This window comes from Betta splendens, chromosome 2 (assembly GCF_900634795.4).
Source record: "Betta splendens chromosome 2, fBetSpl5.4, whole genome shotgun sequence".
In the NCBI taxonomy this organism is placed as follows: domain Eukaryota; kingdom Metazoa; phylum Chordata; class Actinopteri; order Anabantiformes; family Osphronemidae; genus Betta; species Betta splendens.
Genome location: NC_040882.2, coordinates 4,940,437 through 4,967,219, shown reverse-complemented (window position 1 = coordinate 4,967,219; position 26,783 = coordinate 4,940,437). Strand labels below are relative to the sequence as shown.

The window sequence follows — 26,783 nt, the reverse complement described above, 5'->3', positions numbered from 1 at the left end:
AACTACTTGAAGAGGATGAAGCAGGAGGAGCTGGCTGACTGTCTGCAGAGTAAGAGGACTTATCTCAACATTACTGATGTTTTGGATGTTTGGTTATGTTCATTAACACAAAGACTTGAATCAATAAAAAAATACATTTGTTTAAACCTCACACATTGTCTTCTTTGTGTCTTGTTGCGCCCAGATCTGATGGTTCCAGTACCAGAGCCAAAGCCCATCACATATTACCAGCAGATGCTTCAATCAAACCTCCAAGACCAGTTTCGATGTGTGAAACCAGGCTGGTCAGAAGTCGACCAATGTCTGGATGACATCTACACAGAGCTGTACATCGCAGCTGGGCCGGATTCACACATCAACAGGTTGAGACGACACTGCAGAAGCAAAGATCAGCAGAGGAGCCAGTGAAGCCCAGTGACCTGTTTAAACATCCCCCTGGTAAATACAGACGCATCAGAACAGTGTTGACCAATGGAATCGCTGGGATTGGAAAAACAGTCCTTGTTCACAGGTTTGTGTTGGACTGGGCCCAACAAAGGTCCAATCAAGACGTACATCTGATTTTCCCCTTCACCTTCCGTCGGCTGAATCCACTGAAGGGACAGAAGTTTAGTTTATCTGAGCTCATTCATGAATGTATCCCAGAAACTGAGTCCATCAGCCTGGAGGCTCTGAATTACATCTTTACACATCTACAGTCATCAGGAAACAGCAACTATGACAAGAGCAAGTTCAAACTTCTCTTTGTGTTTGATGGACTGGACGAGAGTCGCCTCCAACTGGACTGTAGCACCAGTAAGAAGAAGACGGGTCAACGTGACGTCACAGAGTCCACCTCAGTGGAAGAGCTGCTGACAAACCTCATCAGAGGAAAACTACTGCGCTCTGCTCGCATCTGGATCACCACACGACCTGCAGCAGCCAATCAGATTCGTAGAGACTTTGTTGAGGTGGTGACGGAGGTCAGAGGGTTCACTGACCCACAGAAGGAGGAGTTCTTCAGGAAGAGATTCACAGATGAGGAGCAGAGCAACACAATCATGTCCCACATCAAGACGGCACGAAGCCTCCACATCATGTGCCACATCCCAGTCTTCTGCTGGATCACTGCTACGGTTCTGGAGGATCTGATGAAAACCAGAGAGGAGGGAGAGCTGCCCAAGACCCTGACGGAGATGTACGCAGAGTTCCTGGGGTTTCAGATGGATCGGACTAAAGACAAGTACGGACCAGAACAGAGCAGCAACTACATCAAGTCATTGGCTAAACTGGCTTTTAAGCAGCTGGTAAAGGGAAACTTGATCTTCTATGAGGAAGATCTGAAAGAGAGCGGCATCGATGTCAGTGGAGCCTCAGTGTGTTCAGGAGTGTTCACAGAGATCTTTAAACAGGAGCGGGGGAGAAAAACCAAGGACAAGATGTTCAGCTTTGTTCATCTGAGCGTTCAGGAGTTTCTGGCTGCTGTTCACATGATGATCTGTTACACCAACAGGAAGATGGAGACATTGAAGAACTTCCTGAAAGACCACAGTTCTGCTCTGGATGTTGTCCTAAGTAGAACCATTTTTAAATCCCTCCTCAGTCCAAGTGGCCACCTGGACCTGTTTGTTCGCTTCCTTCATGGCCTCTGTCTGGAGTCCAACCAGAGAATCTTAGGAGGTTTGCTGGGTCACACAAAGATCAGTCCACAAACCATCCAGAGAATCATTAACAACCTGAAGAAGATGAACAGTGAAAGAATCTGTCCAGACAGAAGCATCAACATCTTCCACTGTCTGATGGAGATGAACGACCACTCAGTCCATCAGCAGATCCAAGAGTTCCTGAAGTCAGAGAACAGATCAGAGAAGGAACTCTCCTTGATCCAGTGCTCAGCTCTGGCCTACATGCTGCAGATGTCAGAGGAGGTTCTGGATGAGATAGACCTGAAAAGGTACAACACATCAGTGGAGGGACGACGGCGACTAATCCCAGCTGTGAGGAACTGCAGAAAGTTTAAGTAAGTCCAACGTTAATGTGATCAATATTATTGTATAGCAACATGAAGCTGAAGCAGCTGTGAAGTTAGTGAACATCACGATCTTCTGTCGTTCTTTCCTTGATGGAGCTTTAAGTGAAATCCAACAGAAAAACTTTAGCTCTGAAGAGTTTGTGCTAAAAGCTTTTTATACCTGTGATCACAGCTGATGGTCGCTTCTTTCAGTGGATGAAGCGTCGGTAACATGTTTCTATAATTTGACTTTGTGATGGATGTGACCAACTGAGCTACAGCTGCTTTAGCATCCACATTCATGAAGTCAGTTTGTGTCACAGTCATCTCACATTTATAGACTTTATATTTTCTGTCATTACAGACTTTCAGACTGTGGACTCACAGAGACTCACTGTGAAGTTGTCGCCTCAGCTCTGAAGTCCAACCCGTCACATCTGACACATCTGGACCTGAGCTTCAACTTTCTGCAGGACTCATCAGTGAAGGTTCTGTGTGCTGGACTGGAGAGTCCTCATTGTCGACTGGAGACTCTGAGGTCAGTGTTTTTCCTGGTTCATGTCTCAGCAGCTGTTTTCAGCTCGTCACTTCAAACATCTCCACTTGAATCTAGAATGAAAAGAGACTCATATGTGTCATAAACCTGCTGGAATGCTTGACAGTTTGTTATGACTTTATGAGGTTTATAAAGTTCATGAACAGAGGTTTGTGACATATTTTTCTTTAAATGTGACACAGCAGCAGACGCTCAGAGTAAATCATGTCTCCACATGTTTGAAGCATCTTTAGTCGCGACTGATTCGTCTCCATCAACAGACGACACTTCAACCTGTGTGTGATGCTTCCTGTCAGATAACGATTTGACTTTGTAGAGACGCAAGCAGGAAACAGGAGCATGAATATGAGGCTGCAGACATGTTGCTACAGAAGGTCCTAGGTTCCATGTAGAACCAAAGGAGAGAACATCCAACTGACTGAGATCAGTTCTAAAGATGATTCACTTCATCAATAATGGCCAGTTTGGAGTTTGATCCAAACATTAATCTAAGCATTTTCCATAAAACGAAACAGAATAGTTTAGATTTAGAGAGAAGACGATGAATGAAAGGAACCAGATGAAGTCTTTGATCCAACATGTCTAGTTTTCTACTGGTTCCAACACAACACAACAACACAAACACAAAGTCACTCTGCTCATTTTAGACTAAACATCAGTGATCAGGACAAATCTGACTCATTATTAATGCTTTGATCCATATCTTTGATTCTTTATTCAGATTGAGTGACTGCAGTTTGTCAGAGATCAGCTGTGATTCTCTGGTCTCGGCTCTGAAGTCCAACCCGTCACATCTGACACAACTGGAACTGAGCTACAACAAACTGAAGGATTCAGGAGTGAAGCATCTTTGTGGTTTTCTGGAGAGTCGTCACTGTGGACTGGAGACTCTGAGGTCAGACTCTTATGTGTTAGAAAATGTAGGGGACACAGGACCCAAATGTACAGTGCAGACTAGAACAGTGGTTTTGTAAAGTTTAATTATAATCAGCGGTCAGCCAGACGGAGGTTTTGCAGAGGTAGTGGCAGGCGGCTTAATATGGCAGACCCACATGCACGGTACTTGAGACAGGTAGGTACGTTTACAGGCTTTAATCAGGTCCAGAAAAAAAGATCAAGCGATGGTACAGACAAGGTTCAGGCAGAATTGGAGGTCGGACAGGCTTTGAGTGGTAACTCAAGGTACAGACAGAGTTGAGTTGGAATCAGAATGTAGACAGAACTTACAGGTAACCAGGCAGTCAAAACAGGCGATGGTACAGACAGGGATCAGGCAGGATCTGAGTTCAGACAAGGTTGGTTCAGGATTCAACAACAGGATCAGTCAAAGGGTAATGCTGGAAAGTGGTGATAACATGCGACAATCTGTCAGAGGAATGAGGTGAGTACTTGAGACTAAATACAACATAGAGTGACAATTGATTGCCGCTGTGTGAGTCATGTGACTGTATGTGAAGCTCAGGCTAGACCTGGAGCAGCAGTAACCGGAAAAGCCTCAAAATAAAACAGGAAAAAGAACCAGAAAAGTCAATGAATGAGTCTGGAGTGTGAGAGAACCCCCCTCCCCAGTGCGAATACCCAGGCGCCGAGACTGCACAGAGCCCGACCAGTGTGGGCAGAGGTAGGACCGGAGGAAGGCCGCAACAAACAACTAGGGGTGGAACGGAAGTCCCCATTAAAATCCAGATGGCCCCAGGAGGTCCGGGTGAGTGCGGTGGAAGTCCTTCAGAGCCTATCGTCCAGGATGTCCTTGGACGAAGCCCATGAGCGCTCCTCCGGACCGAAGACCTCCCAATCGACCAGGTACTGTCGCCCCCGCCATCTGCGCCTGTAGTCAAGAAGCTCCTTGACCATGTACACCGGGCCCCCATCAACGATGCGTGGAGAAGGAAGAGGAGTAGGCGGAACCAAGGAGCTGGTGCGAAATGGCTTGAGGCGGCTGATATGGAAGTTTGGATGGACGTACAGGGATCTAGGCAGGAAGAGCCTGACAGATACGGGATTAATTACTCTTGTGATAGCAAATGGCCTGATGAATTTCTGTACCAACTTACAGGACTGAACCCTTAGGTTGAGGTCTTGATGATGGCTAGACTTGATCCCCCACCTCGCAGGTGGGGCCAGGAGAGAGCCGTCTGTCTGCCACCTTACTTTGCCTGGGTCTGGAGAATGACCCGACGGGCCCAAATCCAAGTGCGGTGACAGCGCTGGATCAGGGCGTGAGCTAAGGGTACACAAATCCCTTTTTTTCAGGAAAGGAAATAGAGGAGGCTGTGATCCATAAACACGCTGAAACAGGGTGAGATCAGTAAATGCCCAGGGCAAGGTGTTGTGTGCAAATTCCACCCACAGAAGCTTCTGGGACCAGGAGGAGGGATCCCTGGATGCGAAGAAGTGCAACCCAGTCTCCAGCTGCTGGTTAGTCCGCTCCGTCTGACTGTTTGTTTCCAGGTGGTAACCTGAAGGAAGGCTCACCTCTGCTCCCAGCAGGGCACAGAACTCCCTCCAGAAACGGGAAATGAACTGGAGACCTCTATTGGACACTATGTCCCTTGGGAGGCCGTGCAGGTGGAAGAGGTGTTTCATCATCGCCTGCGCGGTTTGCTTGGCTGTGGGCAACTTAGACAAGGGTATGAAGTGGGCTAGACTGGAGAATTAGTCAATGACAGTCATAACTACTGTTTTACCTTGGGACGGGGGTAGACCGATAACGAAGTCCAGGGCGAAATGGGACCAAGGACGATGCGAGAGAGGAAGTGGACGTAGGAACCCCGCGGGCTTCTGATGGGATGGCTTATGGGAGGCACAGATGGGACATGCCGCGACGTATTCCTGGACGTCCCTCTTGGCATTGGGCCACCAGAATCTCCCTCCCACCACAAACACCTTGCGGTCAGCGCCAGGGTGCCCACTGAAGGGAGACGCATGAGCCTACTGAATCGCCTCTCTGCGAAGTGGAGCTTGCCGTCGACTGGATCCCGCTGAGATATTAATGCCCCTACGCCGGAGCTTGAGGCATCCACTTACACCACAAACTGACGAGAGGGGTCCGGCAGGTCGAGGACGGGCGCTGAAGTGAAGCTCTGTTTGAGTAGCCGGAAGGCAGCGTCGGCTTCGTCCGACCACTGAAACCTGTGCTTGGAGGAGGTGAGAGAATGCAGGGTAGTGTCCAGGTCCAAAAAACAGGTTCAGTGGTCAGGTAACAGACGATCAGATCAAGCGACAGTACAAGGTACAAGGTTCAGGCAGAATCGGTTCTGAGTTTAGACAAGATTGGTTTAGGATTCAACAACAGGATCAGTCAAAGGGTAATGCTGGAAAGTGGTGATACAGTGGCAGCCGTTAAAAGTGTCTACCCCCACCGTGCTTTGCCTTCGAATCTGCCGCGTCAGCGCCTTGGTTGCACTGGGTAAAAGAGTGTGTTACGTTCCTTTGGCCTGTGGGTGGCGATTGGCTCCCACTTTTGGTGCTAAAACATCGTAGTTGACTGTGTCATATAGCCTGTTGTTGTTACGTACTCGCCCCGTTGGTTCCGAACCACCACATCCCCTCTACTCGGAGGGGATGCGGTGAGAAACAATAACCGCACCCGCTCCAAGCGGGGAAGGCTACGGCTCTCACGGAGCCGGGAGGAGAACGCGCTCACACTGAGCGGAGGCTTCAGGCACCACGGCCGACATGCTTACAGCACACAGCTCTCTGTGTAATCCCTCACACAGACACCTGGCCGCAACCGGCAGACCAGGTCGCAGGAAACACAGGAGAGGGGGGAGACCCCAAATGCACGACCCAAACACAGAAGGTAAAATTAGCATAAAAGGTTTATTTAAATACAACAAAAACTCACTGCACAGCAGGATCTAGTTCAAACACAACGGAAGGAACTAAAATTCGCTGCAATGCAGGTAAAGGTTATTAATAACCTAAACTCACTATCAAAACTAAACGCTCCGTACATTACGGGCAAAAACCTACACATGGAACACAAAACATAACACAGGACAACTAAAACAAAACACAGCACTGTCTAACAGGCTAAACAAAACATGCTCCATAACATGGGCAAAATCCTAAACATGAAACATAAGACACTCACAAACCTTAAGTGGCAAGACAGGACATCAAAAGAAACAAAGGAACTCAACTCCATAAACTCTCCTTTCTTTAACGTAACTTGGTGTAGCTCACTGGCTACAACCTCGTGTACACACCAACAAACGTGTGAAACTAAAGACATCCCTTAAATACAACCAAAACAGGTGGGTCAACTAATTACAGCCTCTCATCATTATCATTTGACCCACAAGATAACATCGTCGTAATATTTAGTGCATGGATCCTCAAGACTACGAACCGCTGGTCGCCTGTCGCGGAAAATTATAGTATTTAGTATAGTTTGACTGTAGTCGCTGCAGTTCGCCTACCGACACGGCATAGGAGTAGACGACGCTGTCATCTTCCTCCTACATCGAGCTCTTTCCCATCTAGAGAAGCCCGGCAGCACTGTGAGGGTCATGTTCTTTGACTTCTCCAGTGCCTTCAACACCATCCAGCCGGTGCTTCTGAAACACAAACTGGAGGAGGCTGGTGTGGACTTTCATCTGACGGAGTGGATTATGGACTATCTCACAAACAGGCCTCAGTTTGTGAGAGCCAGGGACTGTGTGTCTGACACTCTGACCTGCAGTGTGGGGGCCCCACAGGGGACTGTACTGGCCCCCTTTCTCTTCACCCTCTACACGGCAGACTTCAGACACAACACGGACAGCTGTGTTCTGCAGAAGTTCTCTGATGACTCTGCAATTGTTGGACTGATCACCGATGATGACGATGCAGAGTACAGAGGACTCACTCAGAACTTTGTGGACTGGTGCCAGCGGAACCACCTCCTGATCAATGCAGGGAAAACGAAGGAGATGGTGGTGGATTTCCGCAGACAGCAGCCTGCTGTCATACCACCGATGCACATCCAGGGAAGGGACATTGAGAGAGTAGACTCTTACAAGTACCTGGGAGTGCATCTGAACAATAAACTGGACTGGACTCATAACACGTATGCACTGTACAGGAAGGGTCAGAGCAGACTCTACCTGCTGAGGAGACTGCGGTCTTTTGGAGTGAGAGGGCCACTCCTGAAGACCTTCTATGACTCTGTGGTGGCATCAGCCATCCTGTACGGTGTGGTCTGCTGGGGCAGCAGCCTCACAGTGAGGGACAGGAAAAGACTGGACAGGATCATCAACAAGTCCAGCTCTGTCCTGGGCTGCACTCTGGACACGGTGCAGGAGGTGGGTGAGAGAAGGGTCCTGGCTAAACTGACATCCATCATGGACCAGGTCTCTCACCCACTGGAGGACTCACTGTCTGCTCTGGAGCAGCTTCAGTAGCAGACTGATCCACCCTCGCTGTGTGAAGGAGAGATATCGTAGATCTTTCCTACCTGCTGCTGTCAGACTGTACAACCAGAACTGTTGACCACGTCCCACCACAGTCACTCACCCACTGCATCAGTGATTTATATAGCAACCTGCTCTGCACAATATTTGTGTAAATCTGTGAACAATCATGTATATTGTTACCGGCACAAATCTTATACCCATTACTGTGCAATAACCCTGCAATGACCTCATACTCACTCTAACTGTACTGTACTGCTTTGTACTGCACTGTACTGCTTTGTACTGTGCCAACACAAACTGTTCTGTACCTGTATTCTCGCTCATCTGTACTGCTGTTGTGAGAGGTAATTTCCCCACTGTGGGACTATTAAAGGTTTTCTTATTCTTATTCTTATAGTTATGTACGTAAGTAACTTATGGCAGTTTAAAACCGAAAATAAGAATCTGAGCGTGCAGCGTTAGATTTGTGGCAGACAAGCTACTGTAACCCTGATTTCTCGCTGTTAGTACGGGCTACAATTTTCTTTACGTGGTATGCTTCTTTAATGCACCACACGGCAAGACAGTACGGCACATGTATACTTTTTTCTTTACGCCGCTCTTACCCAACGCTGTCCCCCGTCAACAAGGGCAGGTAGGAACTAATGTTACAGTAATTACAAATAAAATTACAGTAGCTGAAATGCCATGTTTCCCAAACATAAAATAAAAAAATAAAGGCGAAAATGCCGAAACGTACACGGGCTGATTAAGAGTGATCTCAGCCACTCAGTTACAATGACACGCGCAGTCAAAACAAGTCAAACTGCAGTTCTGCAGACACAGAGTAAACACGTAGGAACAAACATGTTGCTGTAATGCATCGCCATAGATCTGCTGATTTCTGGCGTCCTGTCAAAGTTACGATCGACAACTGCTGTAACAAATTCCTATGATTATTGCGGTTATTTATGTAAAATCTACGACTATTAGAAAACGATCATTAACAAGTTGTGGAAGTTTAAAACCTAAATAAGCGGCTGTAGTCGCAGATGGACTGCGCTCTACGTCTTTACTTGGCCATGCGCATTCAAATTATATTAATTAAACCGCGACCCATAATCATGTAATTATGTGAAGCCAATATATTGTATCAGATGTTAGAGCGGTGGGTGTGTACATATTCTTAAGAGACGCCTGCTATTTAAAGACACGAAAAAGCTGAGGAGAATGAAAACAAGAACGTGTTGCTGCTGTGGCGCTGTCTGTTCTAAACCACACAGAACAATTATAACTTTGCAGTGAAGAAAACAACTAAGCCATCAACAAGTTGTTGCCCTTCATACTCCACACGTTTGAGCACACAACAGATACTTAATAGTAAAAACTTAATAGTAAAATAGGTCTGGTGTAATATATGTGTGTTACAGATAGAAATGAACAGTCGGACCTCAGTTACGCTGTAGTGCTTTGGAGGCTTCTAATCAACGCTGCGCCACCTGGTGGTTAAAACGAGACTAGCGTCCTGATTTTTTCAGCCCGCTGCAGGAATAAAAGTCTTTAGTCAGCGATGCACCCGCCGCACCATGGCGACGCGGCGGTACTGCAGTGAAAACGCTAGTCACTTTGAACTGCTGCCACTGTAATACAACAATCTGGCAGAGGAATGAGGTGAGTACTGGAGACTAAATACAAGATAGATTGACAATTGATTGCAGCTGCGTGTGACCGTATGCGAAACTCAGGCTACACCTGGAGCAGCAGTAATCGGAAGAACGCCTGAATTGACACAACAGAATATTCATAACACGACTATAGCTTGTTTGGGAGCATAGCTTGATAAACCAATATAATCTAATTTTTACACATTTTTCTCGTACTCGTGCTGCTGCTGTGTAAAAAATAATTTCTCCATAACGAAATGTTCATCTGAAGCTTATATTTTGCCGTATTTGTCAGTAATTATGTGCCAATGTGGGAACAGTGACATGGTCTAAATACTTTTATTAATGTGACATGGTGTTTGATAAAATAAAAGTTTGATAAACCTTACCACAAGACGCCTGAACCAGTCATCAAACCTACTGTTTTATATGGTTGAGGATCCAGAACTGGAGCCAGTATGTTTGAATGCGTAATCATTTACATTACATTTCATATTCAGTATATCAGACAAATTATGGACAATTGCACATGCATGGAATAAATCAGTATCTCAGAGTTTCATAGGTAAGATTCATAGTTATGATGAAGGCATAGTTTCTGGAGCGGAACAAGTACAGTCATGGGTAGTTGGCTGAGGAGATGTGAGGATCTTTGTTGTGATCACCACGTTTTGGCAGACATTTTAATCGATGGAGGATGCAGCTATTTTCCTTAACACCACTCTAGAAGGTATAGAGAATAGAATAGTAAATTAATGAAAAGTCCAGTATTTCCTATGTAGGTGTCCTATGTATGTAGGTGTTTGGAGCAAACACATTTTGAACTTAGCTTTTATAGTGCTCGTTTGTTAAATCCTGACATAGTGTTAATGACCTCCTTTCTGTCAGGCTGCTCAAACATGGCGTACCACAACCAGGGTGGGCAGAGGGAGGACCGGTGGAGGGCCACAACAAAACACAAACTAACGCCCCAAAAGACCCAGGCAAGAACCAGAGGAGCGTCCAAAACATAGTCCACAGCATGAGTCCAAATAAGGAAGACACATAGTCCACTCATCCTCTCAGGGGGGAAGACAGGCAGGATGAGGCGAAACCCAGCAGTTGCTGGGCCGGGAGAGCGCCAACAGCGTCTAGAACAGCGAACAGCAGGATCTGGGAGGTAGGCACCGAAACAAGCCGCCCAGAGTCCCACAAAGTGTGACGACGTCCTCCAGACGGGAAGCCGTCCTGGATGCAGAAAAGTCAAGGCGGCCTGCGAGGCAGCAGAGCGCGCCCAGTGGCCCCCAGGGCCCGGGGCGTACTTCAGGCAGACGCCCGTTGCGGGAGCCGACGGGGTTAGGAGGTCGATAACACAGGAGGCGGCGCCATCCCTGCAGCAGGTGAATCAGACGGACGAGGCGGCTGATCCGGGACCAGAAACGAGAGCCGACGAGGTGCTGAAACCAGAGCCAGAGACGAGGGACGAGCCAGGGACAAAGACAGGCGAAGAGCAGAGACCAGAACCAGAGACGGGAGATGAGCCAGGGACAAAGACAGGTGCGGAGCCGGGACCAGAACCAGAGATGAGAGACGAACCAGGGACAAATACAGGTTAAGAGTCGGGACCGGAACCAAAGACAAGGACAGACGAGGCGCCGGGACCAGAACCAGAGATGAACCCAGAAGTAGATCGGGACCAGAGTCGAAACTTGACTTGGAGCCTGGGACCAGAGTCGAACCCAGACGTGGAGCCGGAGTCGACATAGTCGTCGCTGGATCATCCGGAGCCAGGACGGACGTGGTTGGAGTCGAACCACCAGGAACCAAGGCAGGCGTGGTCGGAGCCAGACCACCAGGAACTGAGGCATGCGTGGTCGATGCCAGACCACCAGGAACTGAGGCATGCGTGGTCGGTGACGGTCCGCCGGGAACCCCAGGAACTGCACCTGCACACAGTGAACCAGGGAATCTTGAAACGATCTCCTTGTGGCTGACAGGCACGGGGAAGAAAGCAGCTTCATCATGGCCGACGGGGACTGAGGCAGGGACAGGAACTCAGACAGGAACGGCCTCTTCATGGCTAACGGAAACTGAGACAGGAACGGCCTCTTTATGGCTAACGGGAACTGAGACAGGATTCTGTCTCCGCTTCTCCAGGGCCGACGGGGGACAGAATGGCCGTTTCTTCAGAGCCAATGGGGGAAAGAATGTCCGCTTCCTCAGGGCCAACTGTGGACAGAATGGTTGCTTCTTCAGGGCTAACAGGGGGCAGAATGGCCGCTTATTCAGGGCCAACACGGGACAGAATCGAGACCTGGCTTGACTGGGCGGCGACAGAGCTCAATGGGTCAGAAGCCGAACTTGACTGAGCCGAAGCTGGGTTTGTGCAAAGCAGGGGCCAGATGCGTTGCGTGCGCGGTTAGGGACTGGGCTTCAGGCTGAACAGGGGTTTCATCAGAACGGGGTGGAGCTTGAGCGAAGCATGACTGAGCTGGGGCTGGAGCGTGGACTGGACCGAGACATGGCTGAGCTGGGGCTGGAGCCTGGACTGGACAGAGACATGGCTGAGCTGGAGCTTGAGCTTGAATGGTACGTGGCTGAGCAGCAGCTTGGGTTAGACGTGGCCGAGCTGGAGCTTGAGCTTGGGCGAGACGTGGCCGAGCTGGAGCTTGAGCTTGAGTTTGGGCTTGAGATGGCCGCACTGAACCTCGGTGTGTCTTGGAGACCGGAACAGCCGAGGTCAGACGTGGCTTGTTGACTGGAGCAGCAGCAACAGGCTGGGAGTCCATGACTGGAACTGACTGTGGTGTGGCTGCTGCAGATGGCTGCGGCGACTGGAGCAGGCTAAGGTCCTGCAACAGGCTGAGGTGCTACGGCATGCCCCTGTCGGCATGAAAAGCAAGGCTGCACTGGTGCAAAAAGTCCTTCCATAGGATTGGAGCCTGTCGAGACAGGACTGGAGCTTGAGCTGGACAGGATGGTGCAGCATCGGGGAGAAAAGGTGGCTGAGAAACTTGTAAAGAAGTCCGAACACGGGGGGGAACGGAGCCCATGAAAACCCCCCGGTGAGCAGAGGGGTTGCGACATATTCCCCAGCAGGTGGAGCAGTCTAATGACTGCTGAGACACCGTAGCTGAGGCTTGGGTAGGGGAGTACAGCAGGATCGGTGCAGCTCTGGCTGTGTAATTAGGTGCTGGCGTTGGACAAGAGACCATGGCGATGGCAGGCACGACGTGCAGAACACGCTCTAATTCCTCGTGTCTCAAGCACAGCTGACCGTAGAGAGTCTGTACCCCGGGGTGGTCTAGCCAGCCAATCATCCTCATCCCCAGACATAGGACCGGTACCTCGACAGCACTTTCGGGCTGGTGGCTTTCTGGGAGTCCTTTGCCAGCGCCGAAAAGAAGGTGCGGAAGTCCCCAGAGAGGTCGTCGAACTCCATTACGTTGCTGATTTTCCTTCTCAGACAAATAGCTTTGCGATGAACAACCCTCCGGGGCTGGCTGGGTCCAAGTCTGGCCAGATTGTACTGTCATGGTGGCATTGCGGGCTAACGTGGCGAACCCACATGCACAGCTCGGGAGGCGTACTGGTAAGTTGAAGGAGTTTAATACAAACGTCGTCAGGATACAGACAATTTTTAAAACACATAGCAGAATGGCAGGGGTACAGAGGAGGCAGGCAAAAGCATGGTGAAGAACACAGGCAGCAGGTCGGTATCAGGTCGAGGAGACAAAACTAAGGTTCAGACTAGGAATTATCAGAAAGGGACTAAACAATGGCTAAGTAAAGCAAGAGTGCTGTAATGTGGTAGTAAGACTCACGATCTGGCAGAGAACTAAGGTGAGTACTGGTGATTAAATACAGAGCTTGAGATTAACAGAACATCAGCTGAACTGATCACGTGACTGGAAGTAAAGCGAGACAGAAACATGGTGAAACAGAAACCGGAAATAACTACAAAATAAAACAGGAAATAACATGCAAACGAAAACCCCGGATTGTGACACAAATTGCCCATAAACACACTAAAATATCAAAATAGGTTTACCAAGAGAAAATCTATAGACAATAATATAGATCAGATTATACTACTTCTACAACTACTCAAATGTGAAATCCAAAATCTCTGTCAAATAAAAATGCCTATTGTCCAACAAATCATCATACTGCTGTTAAATGTACATACCTTTGCTCCTGAGGTGAGCAACAACTCCTCCATAAGGTAGCCGTGTGCCCACAGCCTGCAGTGGCCTGTCAGTTTGAGAAGCAACCTCCTTGCATTTTGGTAGTTGGGATGCGCCAGCCTGTATAAAAAAACAATGTCATATTACAGTTGGACACAAATTGTGTGGCAGCACCTTGCAACACTGTTTCTCTCTGTCGCTGTAGCTGTTAGTATCAACTGTTAACAGCTACAGCGACACAGCTACTTTAGCCATTAGCATTCCTTACACAGGAGGGAAGCTAGATTACATTATAAACAAAGAAACCTCTGAAGTGCATACAGGACATCAGTCATGCATCAAGCTTGTATGTTTGAGGAAGCAGCAAGTGGATCACATCTTTGACACTGTCCTTCTTCAACCTCAAGCCCAGTAATAAATACACCATTTTCAAAGCAGTCGAAAGTGAAATGGTGTCCACACACGAACAAGCATTTAGGCAGCAATACCGGCACCGGTCCATTTAGAATAAAATTAATCCATAAAGTTCTCCTTTCTAGCTCCATTGGTAAAAGGAAAAGGCTGCGATGCTGGTTGGAACAACCAACAAAGAAGCACTTTTTGAACCCTAATGGTGCCATGTCAGTTTGTGTCACAGTGAGTGACTGAAACGCAATGTTACAGGTAAATTCAGTGTTCTTCCTGTGTTGGTATCTTTGGAGCCCTCTGTGTGAATTTCAGTATACTCGTGATGGTCGCTCTTTAACATATCTAACACATCTGGTGTAGTCCTACTTCCACAGCTGAGATGTTCTATATATTCGACATGAGCTCTTTCCCTTCTCACTCTCCCAGCTTAGGATCAGAACCTTGCATGCTGGATTTTTAGTCTGTCCTTTTAAATTAGTCTAATAGCTCAATACTAGCTCTTCACGTCGAAAACTCGCTGGCATTTTCTCCATCTCCACATGCAGAGCAGCAATAGGTGCGGTCTTAATCATTTGTGTCCTTCTTGGGGGAGGGTTCATCACACCTACTCGCTTTTGTGTCTTTTGTTTATGTAACAAGCCAATTCTTTGCAAGTGTGACTTGAAACCAAACTGGAGTTGCGATGAACAGCTGGCTGTAGCTTTGCAGAGACTTATTATGTGGTACAGGTGAAAGGGGAAATAACGAAATAAACGGAATATTGAACGGAAACGCTTTCAAGCATTTTCTGTTCATATATTTTTTGCACATTTGTTAAAACAAGTTGGGTGTACTGTCGTCTTTTCTGTAATTTTTGGTGACATTACAGTGCGAAAAAAACGTTGTAAATCCAAACACATAGCGGTGGAACATTGTAACAGTGGATGCCACTCATAGACTCATGGGAACTGTTCAGCCTTGCAAACAGGAGCAGGGTAAGCAAGCCCATGCGACCCACCACCTAGAATGCGTCAGTGATGGCCCTCTTTACGTAACAAAACCGGCTCTTGGCAGGGTGCCAGCTGAAGCATGCCGGTCACCTGAACACCCAGCCGGGGTTAGTAGTATATGTAAAGGTGTACGTCCTTTAGGTGTTCTAGTGTTAATAAATTGCATATCGTATTGTCAGGGTTTTTTGTAGTCTTTATTCAAATGGCAATGCATTTTGCAATTGACAATTCAATATGCTATTTGGTCCATGATCATCCTTTCCATTACAGTATTTTACATAGATATCAGGTGTTATGCACTAAATAGTGTCTTTATTGAGTCTTGCAGGTGATCTCGATTGACTCCTCCCTGAGCGCTTACCTGCTTAGTGTCATCTGGAGGCCAGTGTTTAAAAGCCCTGCTAAGCTCCTTCCTCGCCCTCTCTCCAACTGAGCACATCATTGCAGCAGCCATGTTTGCTCTTGTCTCATTGTTAGTTTGTTAATAAATCACCTATGTGAAAACCATATATTTTGGTGTATGTTGCTTCCTACGAGCTGGGGTCATAACATATTGGGGGCTCGTCCACAGGTTCAGACCTTTTATTTGAGGTGTGTGGTTCAACTTGGGCTGGCTGTTAGTGGCTGTATACCCTCCTCATGTGGTGAGTGTGGTTCCTGAGTGTGCTTTGACTTCCCTGGTTAGATTAGGGAGTGAACCAGCTGGATTAAGCAATTAGTCCCTCCGTCGGTTTACTCATTTGTTATTTTATCTTTTATTTTTGGAGGTAATCCCGGGGGGAGATTTATTTCTCTGGTAAGTATTTCAGACTGTGGGTTGCTGAAGTTATGCTTTTAAAGCCGCCTCGAGCCTGGTACTCCTGAAGATTTTTAGGTTTTAGTCTAAGAGCTACCAGGGCTGTCTTTTGCAGGGGTGCACTCAGGAGCCTGCTGTAATTCTTGTTTAGAAGGAGGTTTTCTTAAGTTAAGTGAGTTGGTGCTCAAAGTGTTGTTTGATGATACTGATGTTTGTGATCCTAAATTTCTGATTGTGCAGCCTTAGTTGTCAGGGTGATGTGTGTACCCCTGACTTTGTGCTGAATTGGATTTCTGAGTTTGGTGGTGAACTGACTGTCATTTGTGGGTTTGGACAGTGGGTTTGGGCGGTGATGATGTCTGATCCTGTTGGCTTAATTTGATAGAGAGTTTGTGTGGCTGTTTTTGTTTGTGGGACCTTTGCTACTGTGTGCATTGTGTAGTTTAGTATGGCTTTGGCTGAAGCATTTATTCAAGCACCCTTGGAGGAATGGCTTGAGTAGCTGACTAAGGAACAACTCTTACAGCTTGCTAGACATTATGGTATTGAAATTACTAGCAGTGAGAAACGGTTGAAGAAAAGTGTTAAAGAAGCTCTCAGAACCATATTAACAGAGCATAGCGTTCTGACTGCTGCTTTAGCACTGCTGCAGCCATCTCTATGCCTGTAGCGGATATTTCTCAGTCTTCAGATGTTGCCTTGGACATTAAATTAGGGGAACTGGCCTGACAAGAGCTACAACTGCAACTGAGGTAGAAGCAAATGTGTTTGGAGCAGGAACGCTTCCTTAAGGAGATGAAGTATAAGCAGGCAGCTTTGTCAGTTTCACATTTCAGTGAAATGTGAGCCACCAGAGTTTGATGTTATCAGGCACATTAGGTTGGTGCCCCCTTCTGTAGAGAAGGATGTTGAAAAATACTTCCCTCATTTTGAATGGGTCGCCACTATTTCAGCTTGGCCTTAGAGTGCTTGGACTTTGCTTTTGCAGAGTGTCCTGGTGGGAAAGGCATTGCTTCCTGAAGCTTATCATCAGCGCTTTCGTAGTCTTATTCAATTCAATTTCAATTTTTTTATTTATATAGCGCCAAATCACAACAAAGTTATTTCAAGGCACTTTACAAAGTAAGGTTTAAAACCTCACACAACTAAACCCAACAAATCCCACATACAGCAAGCATTTAATTTGACAGCAACAGTGGAGAGGAAAAACTCCCTCTCTAACGAGGAAGAAACCTCCAGCAGAACCAGACTGGATGTGGGCGGCCATCTGCCTCGACCGGTTGGGGTGAGAGGATAGAGAGATAGAAAAGCACAGCAACAGCAACAAGCAACAACAAGCAACAACAGAGCACAGGCAGGATGGTAGGACCAGGGACTGGATGCAGGCAGGATGGTTTGGATCCAGTTGCTGCCCATCACAGACCACCACAACTTTGAGTCCAATGATACCTGTGGGTGAGGACAGAGAGGAGAAAGAGTGGGGGGTGGGGGGGGGAGAGAGGAGAGAAGCACAACTACTGGACAGAAAGAGACAAGGTTAGTTTAAACATGGGACAATGATGGGAGGTTATGGGACAGAGGAGGTAGAAGGAAACAGAGGAGCTCAGTGTATAAATTAAGTCCCCCAGCAGTCTATGTCTATTGCAGCTTAACTAAGAGATGGTTCCTGTGACTAACAATAATTGCCAGTGACCTGAACCATCTCTAACTATAAGCTTTATCAAAAAGGAAGGTTTTAAGCCTAATCTTAAAGGTGGAGAGTGTGTCAGCTTCTCGAACCTGAAGAGGGAGCTGGTTCCAGAGGAGAGGAGCTTGGTAGCTAAAAGCTCTGCCCCCTGTTCTACATTTAAACACTCTAGGAACCGCAAGTAGCCCAGCGCCAGCAAGTGTTCTGCTGGGAGCATAAGGAACTATAAGGTCTTTAAGATAAGAAGGAGCTTTATCATTGAGTACTTTGTATGTGAGTAGGAGAATTTTAAATTCTATCCTACATTTTACAGGCAGCCAGTGCAGAGAAGCTAATGTAGGAGAAATGTGATCTCTCTTTCTAAGTCCTGTCAGAACTCTGGCTGCAGCATTTTGAATGAGCTGTAGGTTTTTTAAGGAGCTGTTAGGACATCCTATGAGTAAGGAGTTACAGTAGTCCAGCCTAGAGGTAACAAATGCATGGATCAGTTTCTCTGCATCGCTCTGAGAGAGGATGCTTCTGATTTTAACTATATTTCTAAGGTGGAAGTAGGCGGTTCTGGAGATTTGTTTAATGTATGATGTAAAAGAGAGATCCTGGTCAAACATGACACCAAGGTTCCTCACAGTAGAATCTGAAGCTAGTGTTATGCCATCCAGGGTGGCTATCGGACTCAATAGTGTCTCTCTCAGATTTTTAGGCCCAACAATAAGAATCTCGGTTTTATCTGAGTTTAGTTGAAGGAAGTTTTGGGACATCCAGGATTTGATGTCTTTTAAACAACCCTGAATTTGACTAGTTGATCTGTTTCATTTGGTTCCAAGGACATGTATAGCTGAGTATCATCTGCGTAAAAATGAAAATTAATAGAATGCTTTCTAATAATCTCACCTAGAGGAGACATGTATAAGCTAAACAGAATTGGACCCAGCACAGAACCCTGTGGAACTCCATAGCTAATCCTTGTGCGTGTGGAGAATTTATCATTAACATGAACAAACTGGAATCTGTTCAACAAATAGGATTTAAACCATCCCAATGCTGTTCCATTAATCCCGATTCTATGTTCTAGTGTCTGTAATAGAATGTGATGATCAATTGTATCAAATGCAGCACTAAGATCTAACAGGACAAGGACAGAAACTAGACCATTGTCCGAAGCTAATAGAAGATCATTAGTGACTCTAACCAGAGCTGTTTCTGTGCTATGATGTTTTCTAAATCCTGACTGAAAATCTTCATACAGGTTATTCCCACTAAGGTGGTCAGATAATTGTTTAGCCACGATTTTTTGCAGAATCTTGGAAATAAAGGGTAAATTTGAAATGGGCCTATAGTTGGCTAGTTGTCCAGGGTCAAGGGTTGGTTTTTTCAATAGAGGTTTGACCACAGCCACCTTAAAAGCCTGTGGTACATAGCCTAGTTGTAAAGATTGGTTGATTTGATTTAATATGGATGAGCTGATTAAAGGTAGAACTTCTTTGAGTAATCTGGTTTGCGCTCATATGCCTATAAAAAGGGTAGCCTTGGGAATGACTTGGCTGGGGGCAGGGTGTTGGTTGCCCCTGAGGTGGTCCCAGTTCCTATGATACCTGAGGGGCGAGATGGTCTTGAACAACAGTTCCCCGACACTTTTCTTGTGTGTGTCACACCTCGTGCCATGTCCAAAGGCCGGAGAATGAATTCGGCGTGAGAAGATTCTCCCTCGGATACCTTTTTGGCTAGTTGTGATGTACTGGCAGTTAGTAAGGAGTTTCCTTCTCATGAAGCTCTTAAACATGAGCAGAGCCAGGATGGAACGCTGTCCTCTCTTTTTAGTGAAGCCATGTCAGAGGATGCATTCCCGTGTTTTTTCTCAGGTGCTCCAGCAGCGATCTGTTCAGTATTGCACATCATCTGCCTCCCATCCTAAGTCACAGGGGGCTTTGGAGTGGTTCCATCAGACACTTAAGACCATGAGGGGAGAACGAGAAGAATTGGGATGATGGAGTTCCCTTGGTTCTATTTGCAAGTAGGGAGGTCACGCAGGAGTCACTGGGCTTTAGCCCAGCAGAGCTTGGGGACTGCTAAAGCTACTTAAAGAGAAGTGGTTACCGGAACCTCCATCTGCTGCTAACCTCTTGGACTTTGTCTGATTTTCGGTACAAGCTTAGTAGGGTGTGTGAATTAGCTATGCAACATCTAAGCGAGTCCCAAGGGCGGATGAAGCATTGGTATGACAAGAAGGCAAAACATTGTGTGTTTCTCCCGGGTGACAAGGTTTTGGTTCTCTTGCCTTTGTCTGGTTCAACCTTAAGTGCTAGCTATAGTGGTCCTTATTTGATTGTGCGGCGGGAAATGAGTGTAACTATGTGATTGAGACTCCTGATCAAAGGCATAAAACGCGTTTATGTCATATTAAATAGTTAAAGCCCTATTTTGATAAGGAAAAGGAGACTGGATTTCCAAACCAACCCAATGTTAAGTTGGTTGCTGTGGTGACCAGAGCTTTTGAGGTTTAGGATGTGGGGGTCATTGCAACGATGTGTGTAGGGAGGTTATCAAACTCAGTGATTCCGGGTAACTTGGATGACCATTTGAGTTATCTGGATTCTCCAAAGCGCCCCGACATAGCTGAGGTTATTCATAACCATTAGAGGTTGTTTTTGGATGTGCCTGGGCGTAATAGTGTTCTTCAACATGATATTGATGTTGGTGATATCTGTCAGACTTGGGCAGCAGTCGGACCCATATGCACAGCATAGAGACGAGGTGATGGTTAAACGCAGGTTTTTTTGGTAAGGCAGGGTCAGACGGTCCAGGTCATACACAAAGGCTCAGTAATGAAGTACAAAGGGAGCAGGCAATCTCTAGTCCAGTAATCAGGCAAGGTTCGGTACACAGGAGGTCTCGGTGATGGTACAGGCAAGGGTTAAGCAAACTCACGGTCAGTTGGTCAGACACGGTACTTTCACAGGCGGCAGTACAGACGAGGTTCAGGCAGGATACAATGGTCAAGGCAATCAGGGTCAAAACACAAGAGGCTATACATGAATCGCTGGAAAGAAGTTCGGGACTTAACATTCTGGCGGCTTGAGTCTGTGCAAGGTGGATGCTATATACTGGTAGGTGATTACTTAATTACTGACAGGTGTGGATACTGAGAACCGGTAAGTGAACAGCTGACTGAAACAGGACATGGCGTGACAACAAGACATGGCGTGAAACATGACAATATCACTTCTATTAAACAGCATCCCTACAGAGTGAGTCCAGATAAACATCAGCTTATGAGTAGGGAGCTTCATTATATGTTGATGCATGGTATTGCTGAGCCTAGAGGTAGCCCCTCGAGCTCTCTTGGTTTGCTGGTGGGAAAGTCGGATATAACAGTCCGGTTTTTTACAGATTTTCAGAGGGTCAGCACTGTGTCTAAACAGAATTACTATCCTCTTTCTCGTATGGTTGATTGCATTGACAGGGTGGGGTCTGCCGAGTTTGTTACAAAATTAGACCTACTAAAGGGCTACTGGCAGGTTCCAATAACTAGGAGAGCGTGTAAGATCTCTGCTTTTGTTACACCTGATAACTTTTGTCAGTATACAGACATGGCTTTTGGAATGTGGAATGCTGCAAAGTGATATTATTTCGTATTATTATTATTTCAATGTGATATTATTTTTCTCATGTTTTAATTTTTTCAAGTTATTAAGATTTTTTCAACTTTATCCCATTGAAATGAATGGAAACAACTATTCAAATTCTCTTCAGCTTTGTGTACTTTCAGCTTCAACTACTTCTGCATACTTTGAGCTACAGACACCATTTGAACTACAAAATAATCTTCAACTATTCAACTATTATTCCTCCAGAGATCGTATAAATATCTTTAATAGTTTCTGATTTATTGTAGTTTAAATATGGTCCACACTAAAGCATGTGAAAGTCACACAAGGTCACAGAAAGTCAGTGTCTCTGTTCTCTGTGGTGACGAAGCCTGAAGTTCACTGGTGTTTATCAGTTTAGACAGGAACATTTCAGTCAGGATCATGATGTTGGTTCTGTCTCTATCAAGATGACATGGAATAAACCAGTGAATCACAATAAAGACACAGATGTTGAAGAACCTGAGAGAAAATCATGACGACACCTTGAGACACAGAATTAATTCAACTGACTCTTGGTTTTCTACTGTTTCATCTTTGATTTTTTATTCAGACTGAGTTGCTGCAGTTTGTCAGAGATCAGCTGTGATTCTCTGGTCTCAGCTCTGAAGTCCAACCCATCACATCTGAAACAACTGGACCTGAGTAACAACCAACTGCATGATTCAGGAGTGAAGCATCTGTGTGGTTTTCTGGAGAGTCGTCGCTGTCGACTGGAGACTCTGAGGTCAGACTCCATGTTTTAGTTCTGTGTAAGTTTAATGTGATGTGAACAATGTTGTGATGACACATGAGGCTGATGTTCTACTGATCCATACTGAGGGTCTTCATGTTTGTTTTTTTCTTTGGAGGTTTCATCCGTTAACTGTCATTTCATTGTTTTATTTCATCACTAAGAATCAAGACAAAACCAAGTTTAATGAGTCAGAAAATATCATATCTATGATCAGTAGCTGATGCTCCAACCCTTTTCTAAGGCTCCATCAGGTTGGTTCTGACCCAAATATTCAAACCCATAATCAGCTATAATCAGAAGTTCTGGATCTGCTTGTTTGACTCCTTCCATCAGTTTGACTACATTAAACATTGTGACAATGTCGTTCCGTCAACAGAACATTTTCTATATCTTTTTATAAACGTATCACATGCTCAGAACCTGAGTCGGACTCATGAGGATCTTTTTTTTTTTTTTTTTTTTCATGAGGATCTTTAGTAGAAGCTCAGATAAATGTGTCAGTACAACATGAGTGAGTCCAGATGGAGCCAGTGGTGGAGCTGCAGAGTTGAAGAGATGAAGTCACAACGTCTGAGCTGAAGCAGCAGCGTGTTGTCATTAATGTCAATGAGTCTCTGTTACTGTTTTAACCTGCATTCTGCTGGTTCTGATGTTTGGACCTTCTAGGTTCAAACCCTTTACTTTCTGAAGTGTCTTCAGCTCCAAACACAATAAGACACTGAATGGTTTCAACGGACTCTTTGTTTCCACTGTTTCATCTTTGATTCTTTATTCAGACTGATGAGCTGCAGTTTGTCAGAGATCAGCTGTGATTCTCTGGTCTCAGCTCTGAAGTCCAACCCGTCACATCTGACACAACTGGACCTGAGTGGAAACAAGCTGCAGGATTCAGGAGTGAAGCATCTGTGTGGTTTTCTGCAAAGTCGTCACTGTCGACTGGAGACTCTGGGGTCAGTTAACTGACTGTTACTGTTCTAGGTTCTAGGTTCTAGGTTCTAGGTTCTAGGTTCTGAATGTGGTTCTGCTTCTCTCTCCTGACAGTTAATAGTTTAATGTGTTGATTTACCTATATTTTTATCAGTTTATTTTCAATGAATGAACATTAAGAATTAGAACACAAACAACAATGTCAACCAATATTTTTTTTTATGTTGAACCCAAAATGTTTCTTAATCTCCAAAATCCTAAAGTTATTTCATAACAGACTAATGAAAGAACCAAAATTGGTCTAATTCCAAAAGTACAGTCGTGGTTTCCTCTGCATCTATACATCCATCATCCCAACAACTTGTCCTGTTTGGGTCTGCATGGTTCTGGAGCTGGTCCCAGCTGTCCTTCAAGAGGCAGGGTCCACCCGGTACCAGTCACCAGTCAATCATAGGTTAAACACACAGAGACAGACAATCAGACCTATGGAAGCTCAGAGTCAGCAGCTAAGCAGCAGAACTTCACGTCTTTGGACTGTGGCAGGAAGCTGCAGAACCAGAACAGAACCCACACAGACACAGGGAGAACATGAGAAGCCCACACAGAAAGGCTCCTGCTGAACCCAGGTCCTTCCAGCTGTGAACACCACACAGTCAGTTCACATCAACACAAAGTCCAGTTTATCAGAACCACTGCACAAAAACACAAGGTGGCACCAAACAGGAGCCGGTCAGTGACTGTGTGTTTGTTCCCAGTGGAACCAGGCAGGTCCATCCTGGTTGGAAACTCATTCATCACATTCTTCTTCTTCTACAGTTTCACTTCATTTCAGTGAGTTGTCATCAAAGTGTTTGTTAATTGAGGTGAATCTGAGTCGAATCCACACCCTCCTTGCTGTGAGGTAGCACCACCTGTACTATTACTACTGTGGCACCCAAAGCACAAAGTCACTCTGGTCATTTTAAAATAAACATTAGTGATCAGGACAAATCTGACTCATTAATGCTTTTATCCATGTCTGAATTAATTCAACTGACTCGGAACCCGGAGAGAACCCACATGAACACGGGGAGAACATGTAAACTCCACACAGAAAGACCTTCTTGCTGTGAGGCGACGGTGCTACCACACCACTGTGCCGCCCAGGAATAAACCAAGGAATCACGATAAAGAGACAAAGATATTGTTGAAGAATCTGAAAAAAATCAGAAAATCATGACACCATGAGACACTGAATGGTTTTAACTGACTCTTTGTTTTCTACTGTTTCATCTTTGATTTTTTATTCAGATTGAGTTGCTGCAGTTTGTCAGAAATCAGCTGTGATTCTCTGGTCTCAGCTCTGAAGTCCAACCCGTCACATCTGACACAACTGGACCTGAGTGTTAACAAGCTGCAGGATTCGTCAGTGAAGTCTCTCCATGTCCTGGAGCAGAGTCCAGACTATGGACTGCAGACTCTGAGGTCAGTAGAGGTTGGAGTCAGTCTGTGCTGCTTTCAGCAGTATTGGACTAAACTCAGTTAGTGTCACAGCAGAGATCCAGTGTTTCCTGTAAAGCTCCAGTCACTCATCAAAGTGTCGTAGCATCAACACTAACTACTGATCAGGTTCATGTGTGTCACAGCTCTGAGATGAGTCTGGCTGATAGAACCATGGTTCCATGTAGTAACCATGTGGTGCTGGTCCAGAGCAGAACCTCTGCTGAAGTCCAGTCATCACATCTGTGTCTGTGTCCTTCTGTCATTAGTTTGCTCCAAAGCTTCTCATGTTTCTGTGTCAGCTGATGTTTCAAAGCAGAGAAGATGTTGGTCACCACACAGTGACTCTGTCTGTGATGGACCAACAGGAAGTCGTCTCTAAAGCCATGACTCAGCAGTTTGTTTCACTGTGGACTGGAGTGAAATGTGCAGAGTCAGCAGACTTGATGCTTCAGTCCAAGACGTTAAGATGAGCTAAACGGAAGCTGCTCTGCTACACAGCTGCTCCACTTCTGCTCTGAACATGACTGAAGTCTAGCTGCTCTTTGTCCTGGATGTGACAGATGATGAGGGGAGTCTCTGTAGACACTCACTGATCTGGTCTCTGCTCTCTCATTCTCTCTGCAGGTGGTGATGATCCAGATGTATAAGCAGCAGCAGTGTGTGTGGAGGTTCTGACTGGTCCATGTTACTGGGAGAAGAGCTTCATACACAACTTACAACCAAAACCAAAACCTGTGGAGACGACTCTCAGTTTGAACTGATCTGAGACCAGCTGCTCTGTGTCCAGTCCACCAGGATCTTGTGGGAAAATAAGTGTGTGGTGCAGTTGTTAGACATTGGGGACAGTGTTGACTGTAGTTCTACTTCAGGCTCCTCTAGAGGTCAGTGACTGAGGACTTACTACCAGCTGGAGCTTTGTTGTTTTCTAAACATCCTGGGCTCAAAGAGCTACAGGACAACAAATGGAATTTAGCTTTTAGAACCATTGGCCCAATTAGATCAGAGAGAGACCAAACTGACGGCTCTGCTTCTGTAATGCAGGTGTTCCTAACCTTTTTAACCTCAGGGCCTATCTTAAGTACACTTTACACTCACAGAGTTTAACAAGCTATAACCTTGTGAAATAAATGATTCGCCATGATCATCTCAAACGCATTTATTTTGTATGTAAACCTGCACATGCAACACTGAACACGCTAGGAGAGTATTAAACACCACCTTCGATCAACTTAGGTTTTGACAGCTCTAGGTCAATTGACCCTGCAATGTCAAACTGTATCTGTTCTTTGACCCCGAAAGTCAAAGTGTACCTGTACTCTAACCTCGAATGTCAGAGGTGCGCCGATCTTTCATCCTCCATGTTAAAGGGCGCTGTGATCATTAGAACGCAGAATGTGTGGAGTGTCCGCTACCAATCGGCTCCTCGAGCATGCGGCTTTATAAAGATGCGGCTACGAGGGATTAACCGCCGGCACGTTCTGTATATCCTCCTTTAGTCTGTGCTCTCCGTATTACCCGAGCGACGCCTTTCCCGTCATAGAGATTCAGATGCTTTATTCCATTCGGTCATTTGTTATTTGAGTTGATTTGTTGTTTGAAACAACGGGTCTGAGGATGGCACCGCTATAAATGTGCGAGCAATCAGGCCTCATCCGGGGAGACTCCATCCAGCCATTTGTTATATGAGTGGATTTGTTATTTGAAACAAAAGGGGAGAGGATGTTCCCAGGCTATATGTTGGGGTCGTTTAGGGTGTAAGCACTCAGGTATTATTTAGAGTGAGTACATCAATACGCCTTAAAAACGTCTATCTCTACCTAAAAAGAGTAAAGTGTTCTAGAAAGCTGTTATATAACATAACTGTCACAACACAATCAGTTTATGATTATACAAAATACCGCCTTACCCATTACACTGCAGGAGTGTTCGGAGGACCCCTCCTTGGAAAAATAGTGTAGAGGATGTTAGGACATCAGCGGGGGCTAGGTTGATTTGTTATTCGAAACAGAAGGTGTGAGGATGTTCCCGGGGGTATATGCCATTCAGTAGGCATGCACTCTGGATTTCTACTATTATTTAGAGTGTATATAATCTATTATAAAGCATAATATGATGAAGATGATGATTATATGAAATACCGCTTTAACCCATTACATCGCAGGATTATCCTGAGGAATCCTCCTTGAAAAAAAACATTTTAAAAGTAGAGAGGTGTTAAGGCATCAGTGGGGACAGGGCCTCCGCAGGGGGTCGGGGTGCCACATCTGTAAAACCATTTGAACAGTTTTTGAGAGGCTTCTATGGTTCATGAGTTGAAGCTGATTGGCTGACTGACGGTAAGCGTATCGCGTCACATCCGG

The 26,783-nt window shown here is 45.9% G+C and overlaps 2 protein-coding genes across 2 annotated transcripts in view; one reads left to right on the top strand and one right to left on the bottom strand.

Annotated features, from left to right (window-relative positions):
- The window catches only part of LOC114845087 (NACHT, LRR and PYD domains-containing protein 3-like), a 182,779-nt gene that overhangs the window by 131,893 nt on the left and 24,103 nt on the right, over positions 1-26,783 (bottom strand). The window lies entirely within an intron of this gene.
- On the top strand, positions 424-24,875 carry LOC114866408 (NACHT, LRR and PYD domains-containing protein 12-like). The gene is made up of 6 exons (XM_029168122.2): positions 424-1,999; positions 2,355-2,528; positions 3,268-3,441; positions 21,832-22,005; positions 22,791-22,964; positions 24,232-24,875. The coding sequence occupies exons 1-6, from the start codon at positions 1,041-1,043 to the stop codon at positions 24,464-24,466; spliced, it is 1,890 nt and encodes a 629-aa protein (XP_029023955.2). The 5' UTR covers positions 424-1,040; the 3' UTR covers positions 24,467-24,875.

Bases quoted from the DNA above. Each gene is read 5' to 3' on its own strand.
- LOC114866408 (XM_029168122.2), top strand. From the start codon at position 1,041: ATGTCCCACATCAAGACGGCACGAAGCCTCCACATCATGTGCCACATC. The intron at 2,000-2,354 runs GTAAGTCCAACG...CTGTCATTACAG, and splicing joins AGGAACTGCAGAAAGTTTAA to ACTTTCAGACTGTGGACTCA. The intron at 3,442-21,831 runs GTCAGACTCTTA...TTTTTTATTCAG, and splicing joins TGTGGACTGGAGACTCTGAG to ACTGAGTTGCTGCAGTTTGT.